This window comes from Sebastes umbrosus, chromosome 7 (genome assembly GCF_015220745.1).
Source record: "Sebastes umbrosus isolate fSebUmb1 chromosome 7, fSebUmb1.pri, whole genome shotgun sequence".
NCBI classification, from domain to species: domain Eukaryota; kingdom Metazoa; phylum Chordata; class Actinopteri; order Perciformes; family Sebastidae; genus Sebastes; species Sebastes umbrosus.
The window spans coordinates 17,448,286-17,472,121 of NC_051275.1; the positions used below are offsets into that span (position 1 = coordinate 17,448,286).

The 23,836-nt window shown below is 41.4% G+C and overlaps 1 protein-coding gene across 2 annotated transcripts in view; it reads right to left on the reverse strand.

Moving 5' to 3' along the window:
• Positions 1–473: 473 nt before the first annotated feature.
• The window catches only part of LOC119491224 (Down syndrome cell adhesion molecule-like protein 1 homolog), a 118,523-nt gene continuing 95,160 nt past the window's right edge, over positions 474–23,836 (reverse strand). For both annotated transcript variants that reach the window (XM_037775007.1, XM_037775006.1), the window contains exons 19-35: positions 22,575–22,721; positions 22,327–22,482; positions 19,368–19,507; positions 16,415–16,568; positions 13,945–14,062; positions 13,569–13,732; positions 12,874–12,972; positions 11,039–11,227; positions 9,856–9,984; positions 8,859–9,017; positions 8,564–8,719; positions 8,383–8,413; positions 8,132–8,250; positions 7,791–7,943; positions 6,404–6,598; positions 5,934–6,242; positions 474–5,453 (exon numbers count right to left, since the gene is read on the reverse strand). In XM_037775007.1, the coding sequence (XP_037630935.1) occupies positions 4,900–5,453; positions 5,934–6,242; positions 6,404–6,598; positions 7,791–7,943; positions 8,132–8,250; positions 8,383–8,413; positions 8,564–8,719; positions 8,859–9,017; positions 9,856–9,984; positions 11,039–11,227; positions 12,874–12,972; positions 13,569–13,732; positions 13,945–14,062; positions 16,415–16,568; positions 19,368–19,507; positions 22,327–22,482; positions 22,575–22,721 (2,972 nt within the window). In that variant the 3' untranslated portion in view covers positions 474–4,899. The remainder of the gene's footprint in view (positions 5,454–5,933; positions 6,243–6,403; positions 6,599–7,790; positions 7,944–8,131; positions 8,251–8,382; positions 8,414–8,563; positions 8,720–8,858; positions 9,018–9,855; positions 9,985–11,038; positions 11,228–12,873; positions 12,973–13,568; positions 13,733–13,944; positions 14,063–16,414; positions 16,569–19,367; positions 19,508–22,326; positions 22,483–22,574; positions 22,722–23,836) is intronic.

A 23,836-nucleotide genomic window follows, 5' to 3' on the forward strand; every position in this document is an offset into this window, starting at 1 on the left:
CATGTCTAACTGGTTAGAGGCCCAGAGGTAGACCCAGAACACTCTGGAGAGATTATATAGCTCGTCTGGCTTGGGAATGCTTCTGGGTCCCCCAGGAAGAGCTTGAAAACGTTGCTGGGGAGAAGAACGTCTTGAATTCCCTGCTCAGCCTACTGCCCCCACAACCCGACCGCAGATAAGCGGAAGTAAATGGATGGATTGATGGAGAATCAGTATCTCATTACTCTGAAATTCACAGACATCACTGTAAACATTTTTCATTTGAACTGCTTTCTGCCTGAAGAAACAGTCCCAATAAAATCTGTTCACAGTGAGGTCTGTGGATCTTATCAGTTGGTTGCCAAAGAGACAAATGAGTCAAACGCCAAACAAGCCCCCTAGTCTGTTTCGATTAGAGTAAAAATTTGATAATAGAGAAAGCACTTTACCTCAAATGCTACACGGTTAAAAAAGAATGAATAATATAAACGCAGTTCATAAAAAGATAGCTTTATTGCACAAGGTGTTGAGTACTCTTTTTCTGTTTTTGTTTGTTTTCATAGAAAAGAAAATGTAGAGTTAAACACAAGCAATTGCAAATTGAAGCAACGTTTCCCCATAAAAGTTTAAGGAACAACCTCTGCATTTTTAAAATGTTTTAATTAACCCCCCTTTTTAAATTGTTCAATTCACCGTTTCCATTTTTCTTTTAATAACCAGCAAAATTTTCAGAACATGCAATGCTGCTGTCCTCCCCCCAAAATGTGGAATTGAAAAAAAAAAGCAAACTCTAAATCAAGCGACCTGTGACAAAATAAAAATAAATCAGAAAAAAAACATTTAAAATAAAATAAAAATAAAAAAGGAGACAATGCAACCAAATGTCCTGTAAAAGAAGAAATAAATATTGTTAACTATGCATGGTCCACTCTGACATGTTTCAACTGGTCCATAAATCAAGATAAAGCAGTGTCTGTATAATTCTATAGTTTTTCATTAAGTCCTCTTCTGTTTCATTACAATAACTTCAGTTCAAAGTTTACATTGTGCCCTGGTTTCTAGTGAAGATGTCGAAAATAGTACTCATTTATACAAAACACTTTCCTATGTACACAAGTCTTCTATTATGGAGTAGAAATAATGTTGTATAGGTGGGCAAGGGGTACAGTGAGAGGGGAAGATCTGATTGGTTGAGCAGATGTGGGAAAAGGTTGGGGAAGTAGCACACTGAAGTTGGCCTCATGAACACAGACTCCGTCAGTTTGAAAAGTATGTTGTTGTATTTTAAGGAAAAATCCACCCTAAATCACTCATTGAAATATTGCAGATATCTTGCCAAATATAAGACAGGGTGCTGCCAACTTTAGTTTTTAACTCAATAACAAGCCGTCATTTCAGCAGCACTTTTTTTTTTAACACTAAACCGAAAAAGGATCAACATCTGGAATTATTTATTTGGACCTAAAAACTATTTCATACTCATAGGAGGACAAAAAAGTCCAGAATCAAGATTGCTCACCAAAATATTTCTATAGTACTTATAGTAGTAATTGAATAAAAGAAAATATATATATTACTCCTGTAACACATTAAAGGTATAGATTGACATTTTGGGAAATACGCTTATTGAAAATTGAAACAGCTAGCCTGGCTCTGTTAAAAGGTAACAAGATCCACCTACTAGCACCACAAACGCTCACTAATTAGCACCTTATATTTCGTTTGTTTAATCCATACAAAAAAGTGTAAAAATGTCAAGTCTGCGCTTGTTACCTGACTTCTCACGGCCGAGAAGTTGTGGTTTTACAGAGGTTTTGTCATTTTTACACTTTGGTTTTTGTACAGTATGTAATATTTTTTTATCTAACTCAGAGCCAATAAGCCTATTTCCCATAATGTACTATTATTTTTTAACATCTGTAGAGATTGCTGACATTCTCAGTAACAGTGTAAAAGTATCAGAGTGTAATTTTTCCGTAACGATATACAACACATATACTTTGAGCAAACTGACAGTAGATCAGTGTTTTACAGTGGAGGCAACTTCACTGAAGAATTGGGGGGGAAAAGCAGGTTGGACGGGAGTTTGTTTCACCACTCCATCCAATATCCATACAACTGGAGTAAGGAAGCTTCTGGTTTTGGTTGCTAAAACAGGCCTGCCCCATTCCCAAACTCTTGTTTCCCTGGAAACAAGTATTTGCACAACTTGAAACATAAAGGCCAAAATGAAAGGCATAAAAGCTAAATTAATTTCTCTCCTGTCTAGTTTTAAAATTAAAGGGAGCATTAATACATATATGAGCAGTTATTAATGTTACTGTGTGGTATGTTTATTGGTCTGCAGTCCTGGAGTTCGGGGAGGACTCACTATGACACAGATAAGAAACAGAAATACTTTTTCGGTCTGTTCGTCTTCATTAATTAAAGTCAGGTAATGGCATTTGAGTTTGTGAACACACCTTTGGAAGGTACAATACAACATATTACAATAGGCTCACTTACTGTATAGGCTGTCCTTATTTTCTTTTTCAACACCACACTTTCTGCACTGAGCCATAGACCACAGTTAACCAGCGACACAATCTCACACTATAATTTGACTTTACTGTGCTTGTCCTCTCAGCTTGCTACCTGCTGCACAGCTAGGCGCTGCAGCTGGAACATTTACAAAATCACAAGGGGGTCATTGTATCATTCCTCAAACCTCAGTTTCACCATTTAACTTTCTTTCACACCACTTCCTTTCTCTCCAAGATCTCCCGTCCATGGTTGTGCTACCCGTTTAAGCCTCCCTCGTCTTTTTCTTCCTTCCTTCCTTCCTTCCTTCCTTCTTGCAGTTTTTCACTCTGAGCGATTGTCTTGTGATCTTTTATATATATTTTCAATTAGAACGGCTTTTTTATATTTCTCTGCTTTTTTTTCAATATTCATATATTTGCTATATATTTGAATAGAAATATATATGTACATACTTTTGAAAACAAACATATATCATATCTTTTTTCTATTGCGAGAGCCCTGATGTTACGTTTTACCATTTGCAAAACATTTGGAGCAACTCTTTTTTTGGAACGATCTTTGTTATGGGATTTAAGCTTTGGGAGAAGAAATGGGAAAAAACAAAAATAAACTTAAAGTTAGCAGATACAGTACCATGCATAAAGCTAAAATAAGTTTCAGTGAGGTGGAGGGACTTGAAAACACATCTTTAAGTTTTGAAGACCACTTATTTCTCTCTGCTATGTAACCCCCCTCTTCCCGTTTCCCTAACACAACCACAAATTCTATCAACACTTGATCTCTCCGTCTATAATCTCAGTCGTCGTCTGTTCATAAATTCAAGATCACTTCATTACATATGATTTTTTTTGTATACATCTCGATAAATTTTGCTGTATGTTTGCAACTTGTCTCTCCATTCAAGTTGTCATTGAACGTCAAGTAGCATTGCTGCCTGTCTGTGCATATTAGACCTCTTCTCTCAGTCTGTCTGTCTTGTTAACCAGCCGGTATGCTAGCAGTAGGTCACAGTGACACTGTATGGATATGATGGGGGACTGGGTGGGTAGGAATGAAGGTGGGGAAGGACGGAAAAGGGGAGAAAGTGGATACAGGTAAAATGAGTTAAAGAAAAATGTCATGATGAATCATAAAAGGGTCTCTTCCTTCTTTGTTCTGAGGAAGAGAAAGAGAGAATCTGTAATTGCTCTCTTTTGAACCCACTTCCTCTTCAGTATCATTTCCTAAGCAATGCTGCCAATCACTCTTAACAAAACGCTGGACCAAATTAGGATCATAGTGTCAGCATCATCATCGTTACTGTCCCCGGATCCCCTTTCACAGGTACAAAATGAACAGTGGGTGGGGGGGGTTTCAGTTTTGACACAGACGTCTGCCCGAGAGGTCAGCATACAGATTGATTTTTAAAAAGGTCCACTGTTGGTGTGTGCCTGCCACATGTATACATATATATATTTACACATATACACCCACACGCACACACACGCAGGCTTGTGAAGGTTTCTGTTACTTGGATCCATTCTGACTTTTTCTTAGTGCACATGAGATTATATTTTCATCATCAGAAAATAAACAGAAAACTGATGGAGGGGGGGAAAAAAGGTTTGGATTCATTTCACTTGATGCTTGACTTTTTTTTTTTTTTTATCTCCTCTGCTTTGAGTCTGTTTATAAAAGCATCAATTAAGACCGCTATGCTGCGTCATCCATTGCATGTATAAGAAAATTCTCCGCATCTCAAAAACTGTTTTTGAGACGACAGTCCTTTCCACTGCCTCTAATGTGTGAATCCATGATGGAGTAACAACCTCTCAGAGCCAGTGTAACACCAAGGCTGGTGGTTTATGCATACAGTAAGCGCATCCTGCCATGGCACAATGCTGTGATATGAGCTCTTCTTCCATCAGAGAACAGAAAAGTAACATATTTTAAAAACCTAAAAACCTCAAAAAACTCAAGCAACCTGGTTCATTCTACGACTGTCTTGATCCAGAAAACAAAGACAGTGCACGTGGAAAGCATTTTGTGCATAAGTACTGTGTCTTTACCAGAAAAATGAAAATATGAGGTGAACAGATAAATCATTAATGTTTTGGCAAGTGATTTCCAGGGTGATGAAATTAGGGATAGAGAAAGATGACACAAGAATAATAGAAAGCAATCAGGCAGAAAGAAAGGCAAACCCCTGTGCTGTGGAGACCCAACTCTGACCCCTTCATACAGTAGTGTCAATGGGAACCCAACCAGCCCCCTGCAGCCTGGCACAGCGCAGGCACTGACGGGTCAGCTGTGCATGTGTATGTTCCTCACCCCACTTTTCCATAGAGGCTCCAGGCAAGCGCTGGCTTCACCAGCATTCTAGTAAGAGTTACAGTGACAGGCCGCGGTGATGGCAGGCTACACCAGTGTGTACGACTTGGAGTAGGCCCCCGCCCCTCCATCCCTCTGCTTCTGCAGTCTGCCTAAGCCCGAGGAGCTGCTCTCCAGGAGAGAGTCTCTGGATCCTCCCATCTTGGAGGAGGATGAGGAGGCACCTCCGGGAGTCCCTCCCGTGGCACCGGAGGATGATGCTGCGGCGGCTGCAGCGGTAGCGGCCGCGGCTGCCGCTGCACTCTGGGCCACTGAGGCAGAGGAGCCTGGCATGGTGAGAGTCCTCTGGGGAAGCGTGGAGCTGCTAGAGCTAGCAGACGCCCCTCCACTACCTCCGCCACAGCCTCCTGTCGCTCCTCCAGAGGAAGTGAGGTTGGACAGGCCAGAGTGGCCCATGGATAGGGCCTGCTGCTTTGCAGAGTCCATAGTCACATGGCGGCCCTGGGTGTGGTACGCCCGCTGAGCCAGGCCACGAATAGAGGCTTCACGTGGTGGAACCACTGGACATGGGTCGTGATGCTCCGACTGCTTTCGGAAGAAGGGATCTGACTTCATGTAGAGGGGTAAGTTGCAGTAGTCACCTGGAGGGGAAAAGTTACATTTAATGTGCTAAAACCAGCAAAAGTCAACGGCTATGGATAATAATCAGTGTTGCATGCTATGAAACTATGCATTTATCTAAAAAGCTGATTGCACTGGACTTATCTGGCAACATTACAGGTATTTTTGCACTATATGTACACATGATCCACCAGACAGAACCTTACTTCCCCTCTAAACCTAGTTGTATATATTATGTGTATTTTTTATATTGTTGTATAATGTAAAATTGTATCTACAGTTGTTTTACTACGCTTTTTGAATCTCTGTTCTTCAGCTCTCTAGTTATTTTTCTATTTTATTGCTGTGTTATTTTGTCATTTTGCTGTTCTGACACCAAATCAAATTCATAGTACACATTTACTTTTTTATATTTAAAGCCAATTTAAATTTAAAATGTCACGTGAAAAGTAATTCTTAAAAAAATAAAATAAATGTCATGCTTTGCAACAACCACTCACTCTTGGCGCGGTGTGGAATGGGCACAGCTACATTCTTGCCACGATCATAGTCCTGGGGTTTGGGTGGCGAGGCAGTGAAACGGCAGATACCGGGCTCTGAGGGTGTGCTCATGGACGTCATGCTGTCTGCATTGTCATTGGTACCTGTGGTCATCTGGTCAGATGAGCTGTCAGAGATAAAGCACTCAGTAATCTCAAACTTGGCATGCTGCAGGTGCTCCTCTAGCTTGGCATGCTCATACGCTCTTGCCAACTCCTCGTAGGTTGAGGAGGCGCTCTCTGTCGACACCATGCTGTTGCGACCCTTATCTAGGAAAGAGAACGGAAATGCAGTTAGACACAGTTTTTTACAAATGCTTTTTTGAGGTGTAGCAGCACTGCAAAACCACATTCTCCTCCACATTAGAAAAATAGCCTTCTTCATATGTGCATGCTAATGGCTGTAAGTGTCATTTCACCAATGTGCCAACCTGTGTCCTGTGAGAGGCTGGCACTGTAGCTGTCACTCTCTGTGACAGTGATGCCATGCTGGGAGCCAACTGTGCGCCAATCTGAGGTGAGAGTGCGGGCTGGCGTAGAGGCCTGGCACTTGGTCAGAGTCCACTGACTGGAGTAGCGGTTCCTGATGCTGTGGGCCGACTTAACACTCTTCCTCGACACTGGGTCTGGTGGGAAATAGATGAGGCAATAAGACGGATGTGTATATGCACAGAGGCTGTTTAAGGCCAGAAAAATTAATATGCATTTTAAAAACAAAGGTCTTCTCTTCACATTCGAGGCTACAGAGCTAGAGCTGCAACGATTAATCGATGAGTTGTCAAATATTAAATTAATTGCCAACTATTTTGAAAATCAATTAGTTGGTTTGAGTACTTTTTTTAAGAAAAAAAAAGTCAAAATTCTCTCATTCCAGTTTCTTAAATGTGAATATTTTCTGGTTTATTTACTCATCTATGACAGTAAACTGAATATCTTTGAGTTGTGGACAAAAGAAGACATTTGAGGACGTCATCTTGGGCTTTGGGAAACACTGATCGACATCCATTTTCTGACATTTCATAGACCAAACAACTAATCGATTAATCGAGAAAATAATCGACAGATTAAAGCTCCACTAGGCAATTTTTTTTTGGCATCATTGGGCAAAGATTCTATCATTACCTTTCAGTATATTGTAATTCAAGTGTTCTGGGAGATAACTAGACTTCTGCACCTCCTCATGGCTCTGTTTTCAGGTTTTAAAAAATCTAGTGTGTGACAGGAGACTTTGACCAATCACAGGTAATTTCAGAGAGAGAGCGTTCCTATTGGCTGTGCTCCGGCTGGTGGGCGGTGCTTGGTATTTCCTCAGTAGACATGACTGCCGGATCACAAACTTCCTCATTTTACAGCTAAACAGTACACTACAAGATGATTCTGAAAACATTTTATGCGAGAAATAGGAATTACATTAACAGAATATTGATTCGTATTTGATCAGTGCTGCCCAGTTTGACCGTTTAGTCGGAGTTCGCGAGTGATTGACTCGTAGCTCTCATAGACGGAAGCTGGACGGTAAGGCTCCAGCTCAGCTCTGATTGGTTGTTTTCCTCCGGTCTGTGAAATCCTGCAGATGCCATTAGGAGCACCAGAGGACACCGGAGGACACAGATGCACATGATTTTATTCAGATTACCTGTCTCACTGCTGTCAGGATATGGTGACCGTTTTATAAAAATAACTTTTTTTAATAATATTTGCTTCATATTTGCTTTTTTACCCACTGCAGCTTTAATCATCAATGAAAATAATCATAAGTTGCAACCCTACTTTAAGCTTTTACTGATAAAATGGACAGTGAGGAACGAAAGCACTTACTGGTTCCTGGTCTGATGTCTGACATGTCAATCAAAGGGCCGGTGTTCTGGATGAGGGCCGGGTGATGGACGGACACACCTGTGCAGAAGCTCTGAGGGTTTCCAGTTTGGTTGAACTCTGTGTCTGTCACAGGGATGGTGGCTTTGTCTTCACCTATAAGAGAGACAGAATGAATATTTCAGAAAAGCGTATATTGCAGATTAAAAAAAAACTGTCAACTGTAAGTCCAATGCCTCCAAATTTTTATGATACATTTGACATAAAGATCATTTGATCCAACGTTCATGCACAGACACGTAAACACACACACAACTCCCTCTGTCGCCCTCTCTTCCTCTCACCGATTTGCTTGATGCCTTCTTTGTCCTCGATTAACAGCTGCACTCTGGGGATGTCGATGTGTAACCGTGGGCCCTGAGGAGGTCCCTTCACTGGGGTGTCAAAGCTGCGGTTGTTTTTACTAATTCAGAGATACAAGACGAGCACACACACAAACATTTGCGGGTTGGAAAAAAAAATTGTAAAATGAATTTTGAGTTGCACTAAATTATATTTCAGATTTTGTGAAGGGACTCGGAAATAGCGGTCTTACCTGATCAGCATCTCTGCCAGGCTTTTGGCATCTAGAGAGAGCGGAGAACATAACAAATTATTTATTCCTGACACACAAATCAATCTTTTAAAATAAATGCAACTCTCGAGACTTCATTCAAAGATTCTCTGTGAAGTCGGCTTTGTTGTTCTTGCCAATTCCTTTCTACCACTCCTCTCACCTCTTAGTCTCTTCAGCCTCTTTTCTTTGCGTTTCTTGCGAATGATGAAGAGCAGCGCAACACCCAACGTGACCAAGATCACGGGACAGCCAATCGAAAACAGCTTCTTGACATCGTCGTTCTTTTCCAGGGGGGATTTGATTGGTGGAATTGTGCCTGCACACAGGGAGAGCGGAGATTAGTTACTGCCCTTTCACGACAATATTTTAAGGTATCCAGTGTAGTGACTTCCTTAATAAAGTAGCAGACATTATCATTCATCCAAATGGCCAAACGAAGAGTGTCTTCTACTCACTGCCATCATAGTCCAGTGTTGCAAACTCGGAGCTCTGGTTGCCACAGCCAGCGCTGTTACAAGCTTTCATCTTCAACTCATACCAGGTGGCCTCACGCAGCTCTGCCAGGAACACATCTGTGGTGGCGTTGGTACGTACATTCTGCCACGCCCATGTAACTGCATCAAGGTAAAGGCGTAAAGGTTATAATAGTTTTGAATTCCGAATTATTATTTATTTTATTTTAGTTTTGACTTTTTGATTTAATTTTAGTTTAGTTTTAGTTAGTCTTCAGAGTGTGTTTGGTAGTTTTAGTTTAGTTTCAGTTTTTCAGAAAGGTTTAGTTTTATATATTTAATTTTTAGTTTTACAGTCGTTTTAGTTTGTTTTTGTTAGGGCCAAGTATAATGTCTCAGAAGTATGTAGCTACATATACATACAAAATACATGGTTGGAGGACTGTGTAGGAACAGCCATAATGTTTAATGTTTAATCGTCATGCTACTTTAGTGTCCGATGTGAAGAAATTGCAGCATAGCACCATCTCCTGGAATGTCAAGTTTGTTCAATTTCTGTCGTTCAATGTCTTGAGAGTTGATGGAAATTCATGCTGTCTCCTTTTTTTGGGAGTGATATATTATAGCAAAAAAACTCAAACTGAAATTAATTTACATTCATTTTTATTTTATTTTAATTTTCTTTTTTAACCTGGCAGTGTTGTCTCAATTTAGTTTTAGTTTTTCTTAGAGGATATAATTTTTTTAATTTAATTTAGTTTACTAAAAATATTTTTCACCGCTTATTTTCATTTTTGATTCAGTTTTACTTTACTATAATAACCCTGGTACACATACAGTACCAATGTTGAGTTCTTTCCTTATTGGTTTCCATTAAAAGATGGAAAGTTACCTCAATACAAACACTACATTTCTTTGTTTCACATGCAAACTTTTCCTTTTTGATTTGTTGCACCTTCTATTGAAATGCTATTGCAAATTTAAAAAAGCAGTGACTCACGTTTTGGTCTAAACTCTAGTGTGACGGCGCTGATTGGACAGCCTCCGCTGGCCCAGCCCTGCAGGTTGAGGCGGGCGTGACTGGAGTTAATGTGGGTGAAGACCGGCTGATCCTTGTTGAACATGGGTTCTGTAAAAGAAGCAAAATCATGATATATATTGTGCCATGTAACAAGCAATTGGTGAACATAAGACATCATAAGCAGACCTATGTGATTCAACAATACAAATGTCTTTCTTGGTAACTTATCAATGTGCATACAGTATGTGTAACTGCTAGAGTAGGTGTTTATTAAATATCATTTAATTATATTCATCAATATACAATACAATAATAACCACCTGTGATATGACACATGCTGTTTTTATGATTAGGTTTTGTCATTCAAATGTTGAGATTGTTGATAAGGTAAATGTGAATGACTATACTTAAAGGAACAGTATGTAGGATTTGGCGACATCTAGCAGTGTGGTTGCAGATTGCAACCACACTGCAGATTGCAACCACACTGTGTACACCTCTGTTCACTTCTCCCTTTCCAAGACTGTGGTAACATGAACTGCCGAATCCAAAAACTTAGTCTTAATCTTAGTTTCAGGTGATTATAAAGTAATGAAAACATAGTTATGAATGTTATATTCCATTTCTGCTAATAGATCCCCAGAAATGCTACACACTGTTCCTTTAAGTAAGTTTTATCAAAGTGAAACATGTGCAAAGTCCCAGAGCTATACACTAACTGTTAAAAAAAATCCTTTATCCACTACTGAGTATAAAGCATGATGCACAAAAAAAAAAAGAGTTTGATCTTTTAGGTAAAGACAAGAAACATTTTGTATCTACAATTTCAAAAGTCTGTTCTGTGTTGATATGAAGGATCAAGGATGAAGGATTTTACAGTATAAGTTTTTATGGGTTATAATGTTCTTAATATTGTTGGAAGAATGCTATTTTAAGCTTCATTGTTGACTGCAGCACAGAGACATCTCACATGCGGCCTATTTTTAGTTCAAGTCTGTAAAACTTGCCATTCTTACTGTACGTTATTGCTCAACACCTGTTCCGCCATACAATGGTGATATCCGCTTCTCCTTTGTGAAAATGTGTTATTTTACACAGTATATACTTTTCACCTTTATCTACCCACACTAATTTCATTCATCCTCCTTTCCAAGCTCCTCACCTCGCCCGTGGGTCTTTGCCTCGATGATCTCACTGATGCGTCCGGCTCCAACGCTGTTCTTTGCAGCCAGCTTCACTTTATACCAGGTGCCACAGCGCAGGTTGTCCAGTTTAAAGGAGCGCTCACTGGAACTGATGAAAACATCTTTCCATTCCTCTGTGTTGTCTACAGAGTACTGCAGCACAAAACCTGCACACACACAAAATCATTATTATTTTCTTTCTTTATTACATAACTCTCTTCTTTTTCTTTAACAGTTAAGATGAAGAACAAATTTTGCACCAACCCTTCTAAACTTTTGACATTTGGTACCTCTACTGTTCACTAGATGGCAGTGTCACACCGCACTTCTCTTGCCCAGATCGGCCCTGATTGGAGGAAGGTTTAGCTGTTCTCTGTCTACGCCGCCATTAGTTACCTACAAACCCCAACACTGGGATGGCGCTGACTGAGCATCTATGCAAATGAGGGTATGCAATGTGGTGACTGTTTTTATAATCAGCTGCCTTGGAGAGCCAACTCCCTGCTGCTCTGAGACACTTTACATCTAATCCTCCATCTCCGTCCGTCTTTCCTTCTGTCCGTATATAATTATGTATATGTACTGTAAATGTCTCCCTCTCTGTGGTTCTTTGTACTCTTTGTACCATCGTTTTTTTGCTCCGTCTCTCTCTAACAGATGGTGCGATAAAGTCCAAAACATTAGAAGGGTTAACATGTGCAGATCCTGCAGTGTTTGTTCTGAAGTTTTATAGTCACCCTCTGTCTGTCACAGAACATAGCAGAGAGAACAATCAAGAACAGCACAATAACAAGCTATTGTAGAACAGATTAGAACATAACTTCAGTTCTCACTGCACTTCTTTTCTTTTTTACACAAGCTGCAAAAAGGCCTCATAACCAGCTGGAATTTTTTTTTATGAAAACATGCATACATGTTTTGTTCTATAAAGGAATAATCTGCAGAAGACACTGCAGCAGTGATGCAAAATAGATGCATGATGGGGATTGCTGACACTGTGCAGATGGCTTCACAGACAGACGAGGCATTTTCTGGTATACTTACAAGATATACAGATAGGCGTCACTGATGTATGAGACACTGGTTGATGTATGCCAATACTGCTTGGTGGACCATCATTATTTGACTACAAAACTGCACACCAAACTCATTACATTACTTCGTACTTGCATGCTTGTAATGCATGCTTTCTCTGGGTCCTCCTGGCAGTATGCTAATCCATATGAATAACACAAAAATATGATATTGTTATGGCTTTTGGCGGCTTTAAAATATACTTGACCTAATGGTTAAAAAAACAGTTTTTACAGCCATTTCTGCAGTAACGACATGTGGGACACCAAGTCTTTCTTAAGCCACTTGCTTTATAGTTTCATATAGGTATAAAGAACAACAAGGAGTCAGACAGATGACCCTGGAACACCCTCATACTGACAAACAGCATGAACAAAGAAAAAAAGGCTTGAAACCACATTTGCATCACACACACCATGCCCATCTTCACACAGGAATCACCAACAATCAGATAATCAAACAGACACATAGATAACAGAGAAACATAAAACCAGAAAGCCAATCAATAAACTAATAGATCAGTAGTATGCACACTAACAATGTGCCAGATGAAAGAGAAAGAAAAGACAGACAGAGGGTAAACTAAGATCAGAGGTCAAAGGGAAATCTTTTTCATTCATTCACATTTTATGTATAAACTTGATGACCTCAAGCGAAACTCTGCTAACCTCTAGACACATTGGTAATAGACAAGAAGAACGAGATGCAAGTATACAGAAAGACAGCTTTGGCCGCGTACCTCTGATAGAGCTGCCTCCGTTGTCTCCTGGTATCCAGGCCAGAGTGATGGAGGAGGTGGAGGTGGTGGAGACGGTCAGACGAGGCTGGTCTGGAGGGACTGAGGAAGAACAGACACAAAGAGTTAACAGCTCAATAGTACTAAAATATTAGATATTAGGTATTAGTCATGTCAAACTTTATTTGTAAAGCACATTTAAAAACAACCACGGTTGACCAAAGTGCTGAAAAGGCACAAAATACAAATGAATACAAAGCATTCAACAATAAGAACAAAGGAGAACAATAGACATAATGTGCACATAATAGCAGTAAAAGTGCAGCACAGAAGAAGATTAAGTCAAGGTGTCAAGCTCAACTTAATCAAACGTCAATGAGAGGAGGTGGGTCTTCAGCACCGACTTCAATGTTTCTGTAGTCTGAGCAGTTTAGGGGCGCAAAGGCGCGATCACCACTGTTTTTGTGTTTAGTTCTGGGGACATCCAGGAGCATCTGATTGGTTGGCCTCAGTGTGAGTATGAAGATGCAATAGTTCTGCTAGATAAGGAGTTGCCAGCCCATTTAAAACCTTAAAAAACAGCAATAAAATCTTAAAACCAATCCTGAAATGCACAGGAAGCCAGTGGAGGGAGGCCACTTAGGTGGACTAAATAAAACAGCCTGAATGGTAAACAGATATTAATGCCATTTTCCTACCTTGTACCAAAAGGTTGACAATGATGGTGTCAAAGCCCAGCGTGTTGGTGGCCGTGCAGGTGTAGTAACCAGAATCTTCAGCTTTGACAGAGCGCAGCACCAGCGTCCCATTGGCCAGAATGAGACGCTGTCCATCTAGAGACACTGGGATGGCTGTGTCCTCACTAGAAGAGAGAGAAAGAAGGGATTTGTTTCTAGCGTTACTTAACAGGAGGCTGCAAAATTGTCTAAAAGCATGAGGTCAGCAGGATCTGCGTCTGTGTTAGAGAGCTGTACAGCATTTTTTCTAAGATACTTAAATACTAATTCACTCTTCAGGTATCACAGCAGCACCATAAACTCAGCTTTACATAACATTTCTAGGGAATATTCTCACCTGTCTTTGGTCCATTTTATAGTAGGTGTAGGTTCTCCTACTGAGCTACAGGGCAGTCGCACCTCCTTCATCCAGGGAGTGGTCACTGTGCCCCCAAATGACAGGATCTTAGCCGGGGCTGGTGGAGGATGAAGAGAGGAATGTAAAAACTAAAGGTATATGGAGACTATTAGAGTTATTGGCATTAACACACAAGAAAGGCAATAGCGTAATTAATATGTACCAATCGGTTAATCTTGCCATTGTCAAATAAACCATTTTCAAACCCGATAAACAAATGCTGGAGAGCTTTCAGAATGTGTTGAATCAATACAGGAATGTGATGGCTGATATGCAATTGATTTGTTTTCCATTTGGGATTCTTTCAATAAACAGGATTTACTAGTAGAGAGGGTGCAATGCATTTACTGTGATTCACACTTGGTGGGAAAGAAAATCTGTGTTAAATGTGACATTGTCCAGCAGAGAATGAATAAGACAGGACAAAGATTGAGCAGAGAGGATATATATATATATATATATAAAAAAATCCATCCATTCAGGCACATAACCCTTTTATTCTCTCATTCCCCCCCCACCCGCTCTCTCTGTCTCCTTTTCTTTCTCAAGCTTGGCGTCTTAATGCAAGTGCTCTAGTGCACTTATGTTAAGGTTGAATGAAGTATTGAGTGGGCAAGCCTGGAGGACACTGTCTTTTACAGCTGCCGATCAGCTGACGCACCCACCCGTAGGAACACACACACATACACTCGCAAACCTTTGCACCCAGGAGTCAAAGGAACGAATAGACAGAGGAAAGGATAACATGGTGGGAAGTGCACTCTATTCATTCGTACTCCCTTATTCTTCCTGTCTTTTAATCCAAAGCCTATTGATTTAACTGCCCTTTTCATTTTCTTAAACACTCTGCCTCTCTATTGTCTTGTGTATTAGTTAGCTCTGCTCCTGTCGTGTCATTTTCTCTCCTCTTTTTTTCAGCTCGACCTGCCTCCCCCTCTTATCATTTCCATGATTCAGGCCAGTTTATCTGGTGCCCTTTGAACTCTGAAATCAATAGCACACGCTCATAAACACATAAACGGGAGGAGAGGTTGAAAAATATGCAGAGGAGTTATACAGAGCAAGTGACAGAGTAAGAGGGAGATTATTCACATGATTCACAGAACCACGAGGGATGTAGAGCAAAACATCCTTTTAAAAAACTGTATTTTTAGTTCATGGCATTGTCAGTAAGAGGCTTGAAGAGGAATACTCCTCTAACAGTATCAGTGTTGTAACAGTTCCTAAGAGAGAGAGGACACTGTGTGTGGTGTCATCCACCCAACAACCACTGATGTGGAGATTTGCAGGTGAAAAGCCTTTCAGCTTTCCAGGTTAATATTTGGCTAAATTTGGTTGGAAAATCTTGTTTCAAGGCGTCAAAGATGTCTGAATGACATGAAAATGTGTAAGGCAAAAGCATGTAATAAAAACGCCGTTCTAGCTCAGAATTAGTGACACAGAATACAAATTTAGAAAAAGACTGCTTATGGCATGTGGGAGAGGAGGTGGATGGGTCCATCAAACACAGGACTTCCAACCAGGACACCGGTGTTCGAGACCTTATTAGTGACGTTTGTGATGTGTTTTTTAGTGACGTTTGTGATGGGTTTACGTATTTAATTTAAGGCCAACAATGACGTTATTTCCTAAACCTAACTAAGTGGTTTTGTAGCCCCCTGCTGGTAGGCTACTGCACCTTCATACAGGCGTGAAATATTCACGCCTCGGCGAGGCAAAATGTGACACTGACGGGCTATCCTCTGGTGGACAGGCGGGTCTATTACACGTTTTGCCGTGATATCGGGTTCAATACAGGCAATTAAAGGAGTACACTATCGATTTATCATCGCACTTCTATAACATTGTCGACTCATGATGGACAGTTAAAAGATAATTCTAAATTGATGCAACAGAACAAGAAATATCGTCCTTTTTTATTCCACGCATTCCTCCTCGCTGTCAAAACCTGCCGCCTACATTACCCACATTGCAATTTGGCTGCCGACTGTTCGGTCAGAGATCCAAATGTGTTATGCTAATAGAGGCTAATGTGTCCTCAAGCAGAGATGATGAGCAGACTTTAGAGGTAAGCTCACTTCTTTCTAATTCCACAAACCCAGATTTTTTTTTCCAGTTTCAAACTTGTTGTCTTCAGACCCAAGTGACATCACATGAGGTAATTTCACACAGCTCCCTCTAGAGACACAAAGGGTTGTATACAACTTTTTCACAATAGCACTCCCAAAGACCTGTGAACAGACTTTGATGTGTTCAATATGCACACTTCCCCTTTAGATACTGTTGAAGCAATGGTTAAATGTTACCTAGATGGCAAATTTTGCACACTCCTAGACGTCTTTTGACCTGCAAATGACCAAAACCATGTTTCCTGGGCATCCAACTTCTCAACTTATATTGAGGGACTCACCCTTGGACGCTGGCTCCACAGTGACCTTGTCGCTGAAGTTCCCCCGGCCTGCAGTGGTGACAGCTGCAGCCCAGATCAGGTACTGCTGCCGGTGGTTGAGGTGGGTGATTCTGTAGAACAGCAGCTCTGGATTGGCTTCATACTCGCTGGGCATCTGGGGAGAGCGTAAAGGAAAGGTTTAATCTCGGTTTTATACTACAGAGCTGAGCACACTCCAAACATCTTAACATGTCACACGATATTATATAAAGCCTTAAATGTTATAGGAACATTTTATTTCAAATCAATCAACACATCTGCTAGTAAGCTAAAATACAATATACTTTTTGAGTTATGGTAACATTTATCTCTCCATCATATCCCAAAAAATCTGCATTGTATCATATGTGCTGAGGAGCACAAAGTAAAATGTGGGGGGTGCCAAAGACGAGATCATTTTGTCACTTTACTAGAGAGGCGGACGTAATGTGAAGGACCGAGTGAACATCACTCTAATGTGAACCAAGCCCCGTGTTTTCTCCTCGAGTCAGTACTACAGGAAGAGAGAGGAGGATGGGCATGAAGGTACAGAGGGGTCTGGGGGCATGTTATATTACGATAAGGCCAAAAGAGCTGGAGGAGAGAGGCGAGAGGGTTGGATTGAGGGGAGTGAAGCCCACTCCCTCTCCTCCTCTGTTCTCCTCAGGGAGGGCAAACAGAGATACGAGACAGAGGAAGACAATGGGGGACAGACAAATGAGTCAGTCAGAGATATCACGAACAGTCATACACTAATGAGGCCTATCTACTGCAGGCATCAGTAATGACGGAGAGGAGAGGAGAGGAGAGGAGAGGAGAGGAGAGGAGAGGAGACACACAAGCAAGCACAAATACACAACTGACACACACATACAGTGGCATACATGACCTGGAGGTGGATGTGTAATTGCAGTGTGTTTAACCCAGCCATGTGTCTGCTGTCTAGACATATATGCATCACTGTCCCTTCAACACTCACACATAGAAAGTGTATTTTTTTACTGCCTGCCAGTCACTATTCACCTACCCACCAATTATACCCTTATTCCCTCAACTCCTACTCTTCATCTACTCCTCAGGTATCCCAACACCCAGGTACACACACACACACACACACACACACAGCTCTGTCTGTTACTTTGCTGCTGGTCTCAGCTATGAATAGAAGAATACGAAAAAAAAAATAAAACACACTCACGCTGCAAGGTGGCACCTAACACTCACTGCCGCCCTCTAAATCACATGTTTTACTACAGTTTGACGCCGACTTACATTTCTGACTGACAGGCGCTCGTGCACAGGTGAAATGAAGACTGCGATACGAGTGTCAAATGGTTTTCAAGAGTCAGTAAAACGCAGAAGACCCGTGAAACCTGCACAGACACTGCAGTGTTGCTGAGCTCTGTCCTAGCCTGCTGGGTTGTTGTCTGCAGAACGGTTTATTCTGGGCAAATAGATTCCGGTATTCATGTTGTTTTTCACATTTATGAGCAGGCCGTCATGGTGGAATCCACTGGGCTTTTTATTGCTTCCCTGTGTTCCCTGTTCATCATCCACTCCTCTTGTCTCCGTCCTTTTCTGTGTTTTCCTCTCTGCCTATCCTTTACCCCACTGCGCCATCCTTCCCTTCGCCTCCTGCCATCACTCTTCATCCCTCTCTCCGTTTCCCTGCCCCTCTCCACATTTCCCTGTCATGTGTGGGCCTTGCTTTTTCCCTCCATCTATCCACCAGTACCTCCCCCCCCTCCTCTGTTTTACATCCTCTCTGCATTTCTCTCAACGTATATCAATGTCTTCTTCTTCTCCTCTCTGTACATTTGTCTCTATAGTCTCCACTGCAGGCAGTGGTATGGATGGACGGAGGGATGGATGGATGGATGAATGGGTGGGTAGATGTTGGGAGGAAGGGAGGGAGGGAGGAGTGACAGAGTGTGTGTTGCTGTAACGGATATTAAAATATTCCTCCGGCGTGGAGATAGCGGTGATCCGGGGAACGATAGAGAGAGATAATGAAAAGAGGAACAAAAGTACTCCCCGCGCGGTGTGTCTGACCCCCCCATCCCTCCTTCCTTCTCTCCAGTCGCACTCATTTACATAGTAATCATCCTGAACTCTGCATGGGGGCTTCAGAGAGAGAAAGAGGATGGATGGATGGATGGATGGATGGATAGATAGATAGATAGATAGATAGATAGATAGATAGATAGATAGATAGATAGATAGATAGATAGATAGATGGATAGATAGAGTGATAGAGTGATTTGTGAATGAGGGAGACTAAGGAGAAAGTGCATGTACATTCAAGATAGGTACATTTATATGGTGCATTAGAGTGTGTGTGCAAGCAGGATGTATTTCTTGCTTTTGAATTCACACTCATAAAACACGAGTTGCATATATATATGGACCTCTATACGCATGGTGTGATACTTTTATGAGTGTGTGTTTGTGTGTGTGTGTGTGTGTGTGTGTGTCTGTGCGTAAGTCCAAGTGTGTGTTTGCTGTCGGCTTGTTTTCTGCCCTCGTTGATGAACAGATGAGGTTGTCCTGGCAACGTGATGAGACGCAGATATGCAAATGAGGCTGGAGGGTGAGCTTGCACGCACACACACTGCGGTATGAGGAGAGCTCATTTCACACACACATCTCGCTGAGACTGCAGCACTAGACCACACACACACACACACACATACACTGAGAGACACACACATACACACATCCACAAACACACATGCAGAACGTTATAATTAAATCAATTTTCTTTTATCTTAGCATCATATGAAATGTATAACAGAAGCTGTATTCTGCATTAATAAAGGCTCATTTCCCCTTCATCACCAGCCATGTTTGGATGCTCCTCTTCCCCCCCACCCCTTTTCACCTCTTTCATTCACTTCTCCATCCTGAAACTCTCTGCACCCCTCTTGTAACTCACCGGTTGGCCAGACCCGGGGCTGGAGCAGTAGATGGTGTACTTGCGGATGATTCCATTCGGCTTGTGAGGGGGTAACCAGGACACCACGACGCTGCTGGCGGAGGAGGGCACAGTTTTGATGCCAGCTGGGGGTCCGGGGTCTGAATCATAAATGGGAGTAAAGCCTGAACCAGTTATATTTCTCTGCATGTACAGAAAACAGAATTAATAGCTTTAAAGGTGTACCCTGACTTTTGGGGAGATTTATTGTTGTTGCCTGTTAAATTATTAATTAATTATTAAAACGCAACCACCTAAAACATCCATGTGTCCCCACTTCAGTTCACTAAGTTGTTGGTAATCCATACATCAGTCTACAATATAGCTACAACAAAGCTTTCTTATATATATATAGATATATATATGTGTATATATCTATATATATATCTTGTTTCCATGATGATGGTATAACAGTGATAATGCCACTTTATCTTGCAATATTTATTGTGCATGCGGACTAGCCTGGAATTATTAAAGGAGAAAATTAATCTTCAGTTTCTTCTAATTATCAATCCTAATTGTTAAACAAAAATGCCAAACATTGACTGGTTCCAGCTCCTCAAATTTTGTTTCTTTGGGCTGGTATTCCTAATTTTCTGTGACAGTAAACTGACTATATTTGGGTTTTGGACTGTTGGTTTGACAAAACAAGCAATTTGATAAGGTCGATTTTGGGTTTGGGCGATTGTAAAGGGCATATTTCACACCAAAACAATTAATTGAGAAGATGATTGGCAGATTAATTAATGCGCACTGCCTCATTTTTCCTTAGTTTGCTGCTTTTGTCCTGCACCTGTACCCAACCTAGCAACCTTCTCCTCTAATGTATTATGTTGCCATATCGACAACTCAATGTGCATTATTGCTTACTTGACCAGCAACTTGTTTGTATAAAAAACATTTACTTTTTATCTTAATATCAGGCTAATGAAAATAAGGAAACTCTAGTATATGCTTAAGTGTTATCATGGCATATTACAGTAGGTGATCTATGAGGGACTTTGATGTATTTGTTCTCATCGGGGGGTAAGATGATCACTACTTAAAGATCAACAGAAAGAGTCAAACATGTAGTGTTTGTTTCTTGGTGTAGCAGTGATGATTATGAACTAGGGCAGTGGTTCCCAACCTTTTTCCTTAAAAGGACCCCTTTTCTATCATTTAGTTAACAAACGACCCCTGACGAAGTGACTCATTTTATGGATACTTCATATTATATTCAGATTTTGGATGAATTTTGAGCAGATTGTTTCCTGTGAATATTGCATCAAAGATGAGTTTTCCTGTTATTTTTAGAGACTTTTAATACAATTCTCTGTACCGTGGTTTAACAATCATTCATACTTAATAGGCTTCTTTTCTGACAATATCAGTGTTTTCTCCTCCCTGACGCTTGGCCATTGTTCGATTAGCTCTTTGGTTGTTTTAACTGCGTACTTTTCTAATGCAGGACGAGGCTGTTTAGCAGAGAAGGAAGGCTCTGTGAATATAGCTTGTGTTCAGGTCTTACACTGTGCTCTTATCTCGTTTATATCTTAACTAATAATCCAATCTTTAAAAAAAATAACAATTTAATTTAGTTTTCTTCACATAAATGAATGAAATGCTGAGATATACTGTATATCTTACACCCCTTAAAATGAAGAACGCCTTGTGACCCCCTGTGAGGCTTTGGGCGACCCCTAGTGGGGGTCTGGGCCCCCATGTTGGGAACCAACAGAAGGTTAGAACATTCTGAGAGAATTAGACAACATGCAGTAATTTAAAGTAGCCTAAACATACTGTGATAAACATTAAATCGACAAATTGCCAACCAAAATTAATGTGGCCCCCAGGGTGTGTGGGGGGGGGCCCTTGGAGAGCATGGAAAATAAACTAATGATGAATCTGTCTTCTTTGCTCCTATGCTTTATGTCTGCTGTCTTTGTGTCTCAGAGACAGACGCAGAGAAAGGCAGGCTGAGAATTGTCTGTTTGCACAATTTCACTTCAAACACTTTTCCATATGCTGCAGACACAACGGAGGCCAAAGGGAAGGCAGAGAGACCGAGAGAGGCAGAGAGCGGTGAACGTATGTGAAGAGGTTGCCCCTGGACACAGTGTCAACCCGCATCAGGGCAAAAGAGACACTCAGCTTGCCCCTGATAAGCACACACACTCAAAGACTAACACGGCACACATATTTGAAGAGCTATTGCAGCGAGGCCGGCTCATAAAATGGAGATATAGTGAGGAAGAGAGAATAAAGGCCTTTTCTGAAATGACACTTCTTAGAGTCTCTGCCCCCCCTCCTCTATCTCTCTCTCTCTCTCTCTCTCTCCGTCATGCGCTCCCTCTTTCCCCTCATTTTCTCCATCTCCAGACGCCTGCCTCCTCCTCTGCCTGGCCCCAGGGAGGGAGAGGAGAGGCGGATACGGATGTAATCCACAGCCCGCCAGTGTAAGCACAAAATTAATTCTCTCTAAGCCACAAAGAATTAATCCCTCTCCTTGTGCTGGGTGCTGAGCTAGACTTGCACACAAACAATAGCGCGTGTACACACACCCACACCGACGCTAAGACACTGTACACATGCAAACACACACACTTAACACCCCCCCCCAACACTTGCGCATATTCACATGCACAGACCCACACCCTTAGGCTCCTTAACCACACACACTCACACACACTTTTTGGCTTCTTAATTCTCATTAGCACTGGTAATGGCACATCAGAGCACAAAGAGGTTTTAATCAGCAACCTCAGCCTTACAAAGAGCCCCTCTGCCCCCTCTGGCTCTCTGCCTCCCACACCGCAGCCTAAACCAAGAACAAAAACCCTTAGACCTGCACCTAAGGTGTGGTCGAAGCAAATGACACATAGGTCAGTTCATTATTTGGTTTATCTGTGAGGAAAGATCTACTAAAATGTGCACTCACAGTCTTCGCGGGTTTGGATATACAGGACGTTGCTACGGACCCCGTCTCCAGCCTGGGTGTAGGCCAGAACCTGGATGCTGTAGTTGGTGAACTTCTCCAGACCTCTGAGCTCCACCTGCTCCTTGGTGGTTGTGATGTTTTGCATTTCACCCCATTCTGAAAGAGGTCAGAGAGATGTTCAGACCGAGGGCTGAAGCCGTTACTTGTCACGGTGTCTAAAAGTGAGATGACAGACACGCTCAACACACCTCCATCAGGGAAGACGGCCCAGAAGATGACACGGTATCCCTTCAACACGCCATGCAGCGTCATCCTGGGAGGTTCAGCCCACGTGATCACTGCCTCATCTGAGGTTACAGAAATGGCTCGCACATTCTGAGGAGGCTGGCTGGGCACTGACGACAAAGAGGGAGAGAAAAGAGAAAAGTTAATACAAGTTAACTAAACAATCTATCTTCAGTTTATGTCTAACCTTATGTAATTCACAGTTTAATTCAATAAGAACGGTCTGTTCATTGAAGGGTGAAAAACAATCACACTGTTTGATGACTGAGCTAAACGTGGATAAAACGGAGAAAATAAAGGAATTCTTTAATCCTGTCAAGGTTTGAAAATGATCTTATTCCACACTGTGATTATACTCCACATATATTCTCTATCAGCTTGTTCGAGCTCTTCATTGAAGCTATATGATGTTTAAGCTGAGTGAAATATTAAAAACCCAATATTCTAGATGTCTTGTGCACAATTTTTTTACACATTTCTCAAGAGTTTATATTTATTTTTCATAAACTTAAACTTACTTTCCCCTTTAGGTAGCTTTAAGGTTGGAAAAAAACATCGTTTCAATGTCTTCTGCATCCAAGATGTTACCTGACATATTTGGGATCTATGAATATTTTTGGATCTCCACTACCGTTTAAAACAAACCTCTGTGGGATTGAAATATTTTTTGTTTCAAGCCGCGACGCCCAAATCGGGCCAGGGGGGCGTGTAATGGGGGGCTAATGGCCCCTTCTCCACTTCCTACCCCTCCACTTCTGGTAACCGTACTTGGACCACACCCATCTTCAAACTCAACCTTCATTTCAATCTCAACTATACACCAGTAAAGTTTTGTGACTGCATCTTGCATCTTGCAGTCACTTACGGTGACAAAATCTGTCCACAAACAGACAGACAGACATATAAACACTTGGCAAAATACTCAAAAGCACTTCTGCGGTAGTTGCTGCTACAGTAGGTGTCTCCAGGACCACATTTTGCCATGATGACACACACACACAGAGGTGAAAACAATACCAGCATCTCTGTCGCTGCTGGTAATGACTGGTCGCTCACATGGTCAGTGGGGTTTAAGAGATTAATAATTGGGAAGATGTAGATTATTTTTAAAGCAAAGGCTGCCATTGTCTCCTCAAAATTAGGACTGCATTGGCTAGCTGATAAATAAATAAATACACCCTCTCTGAGACCCCAAATTTCCATATCAAACCTGAAGCGAGTAAAC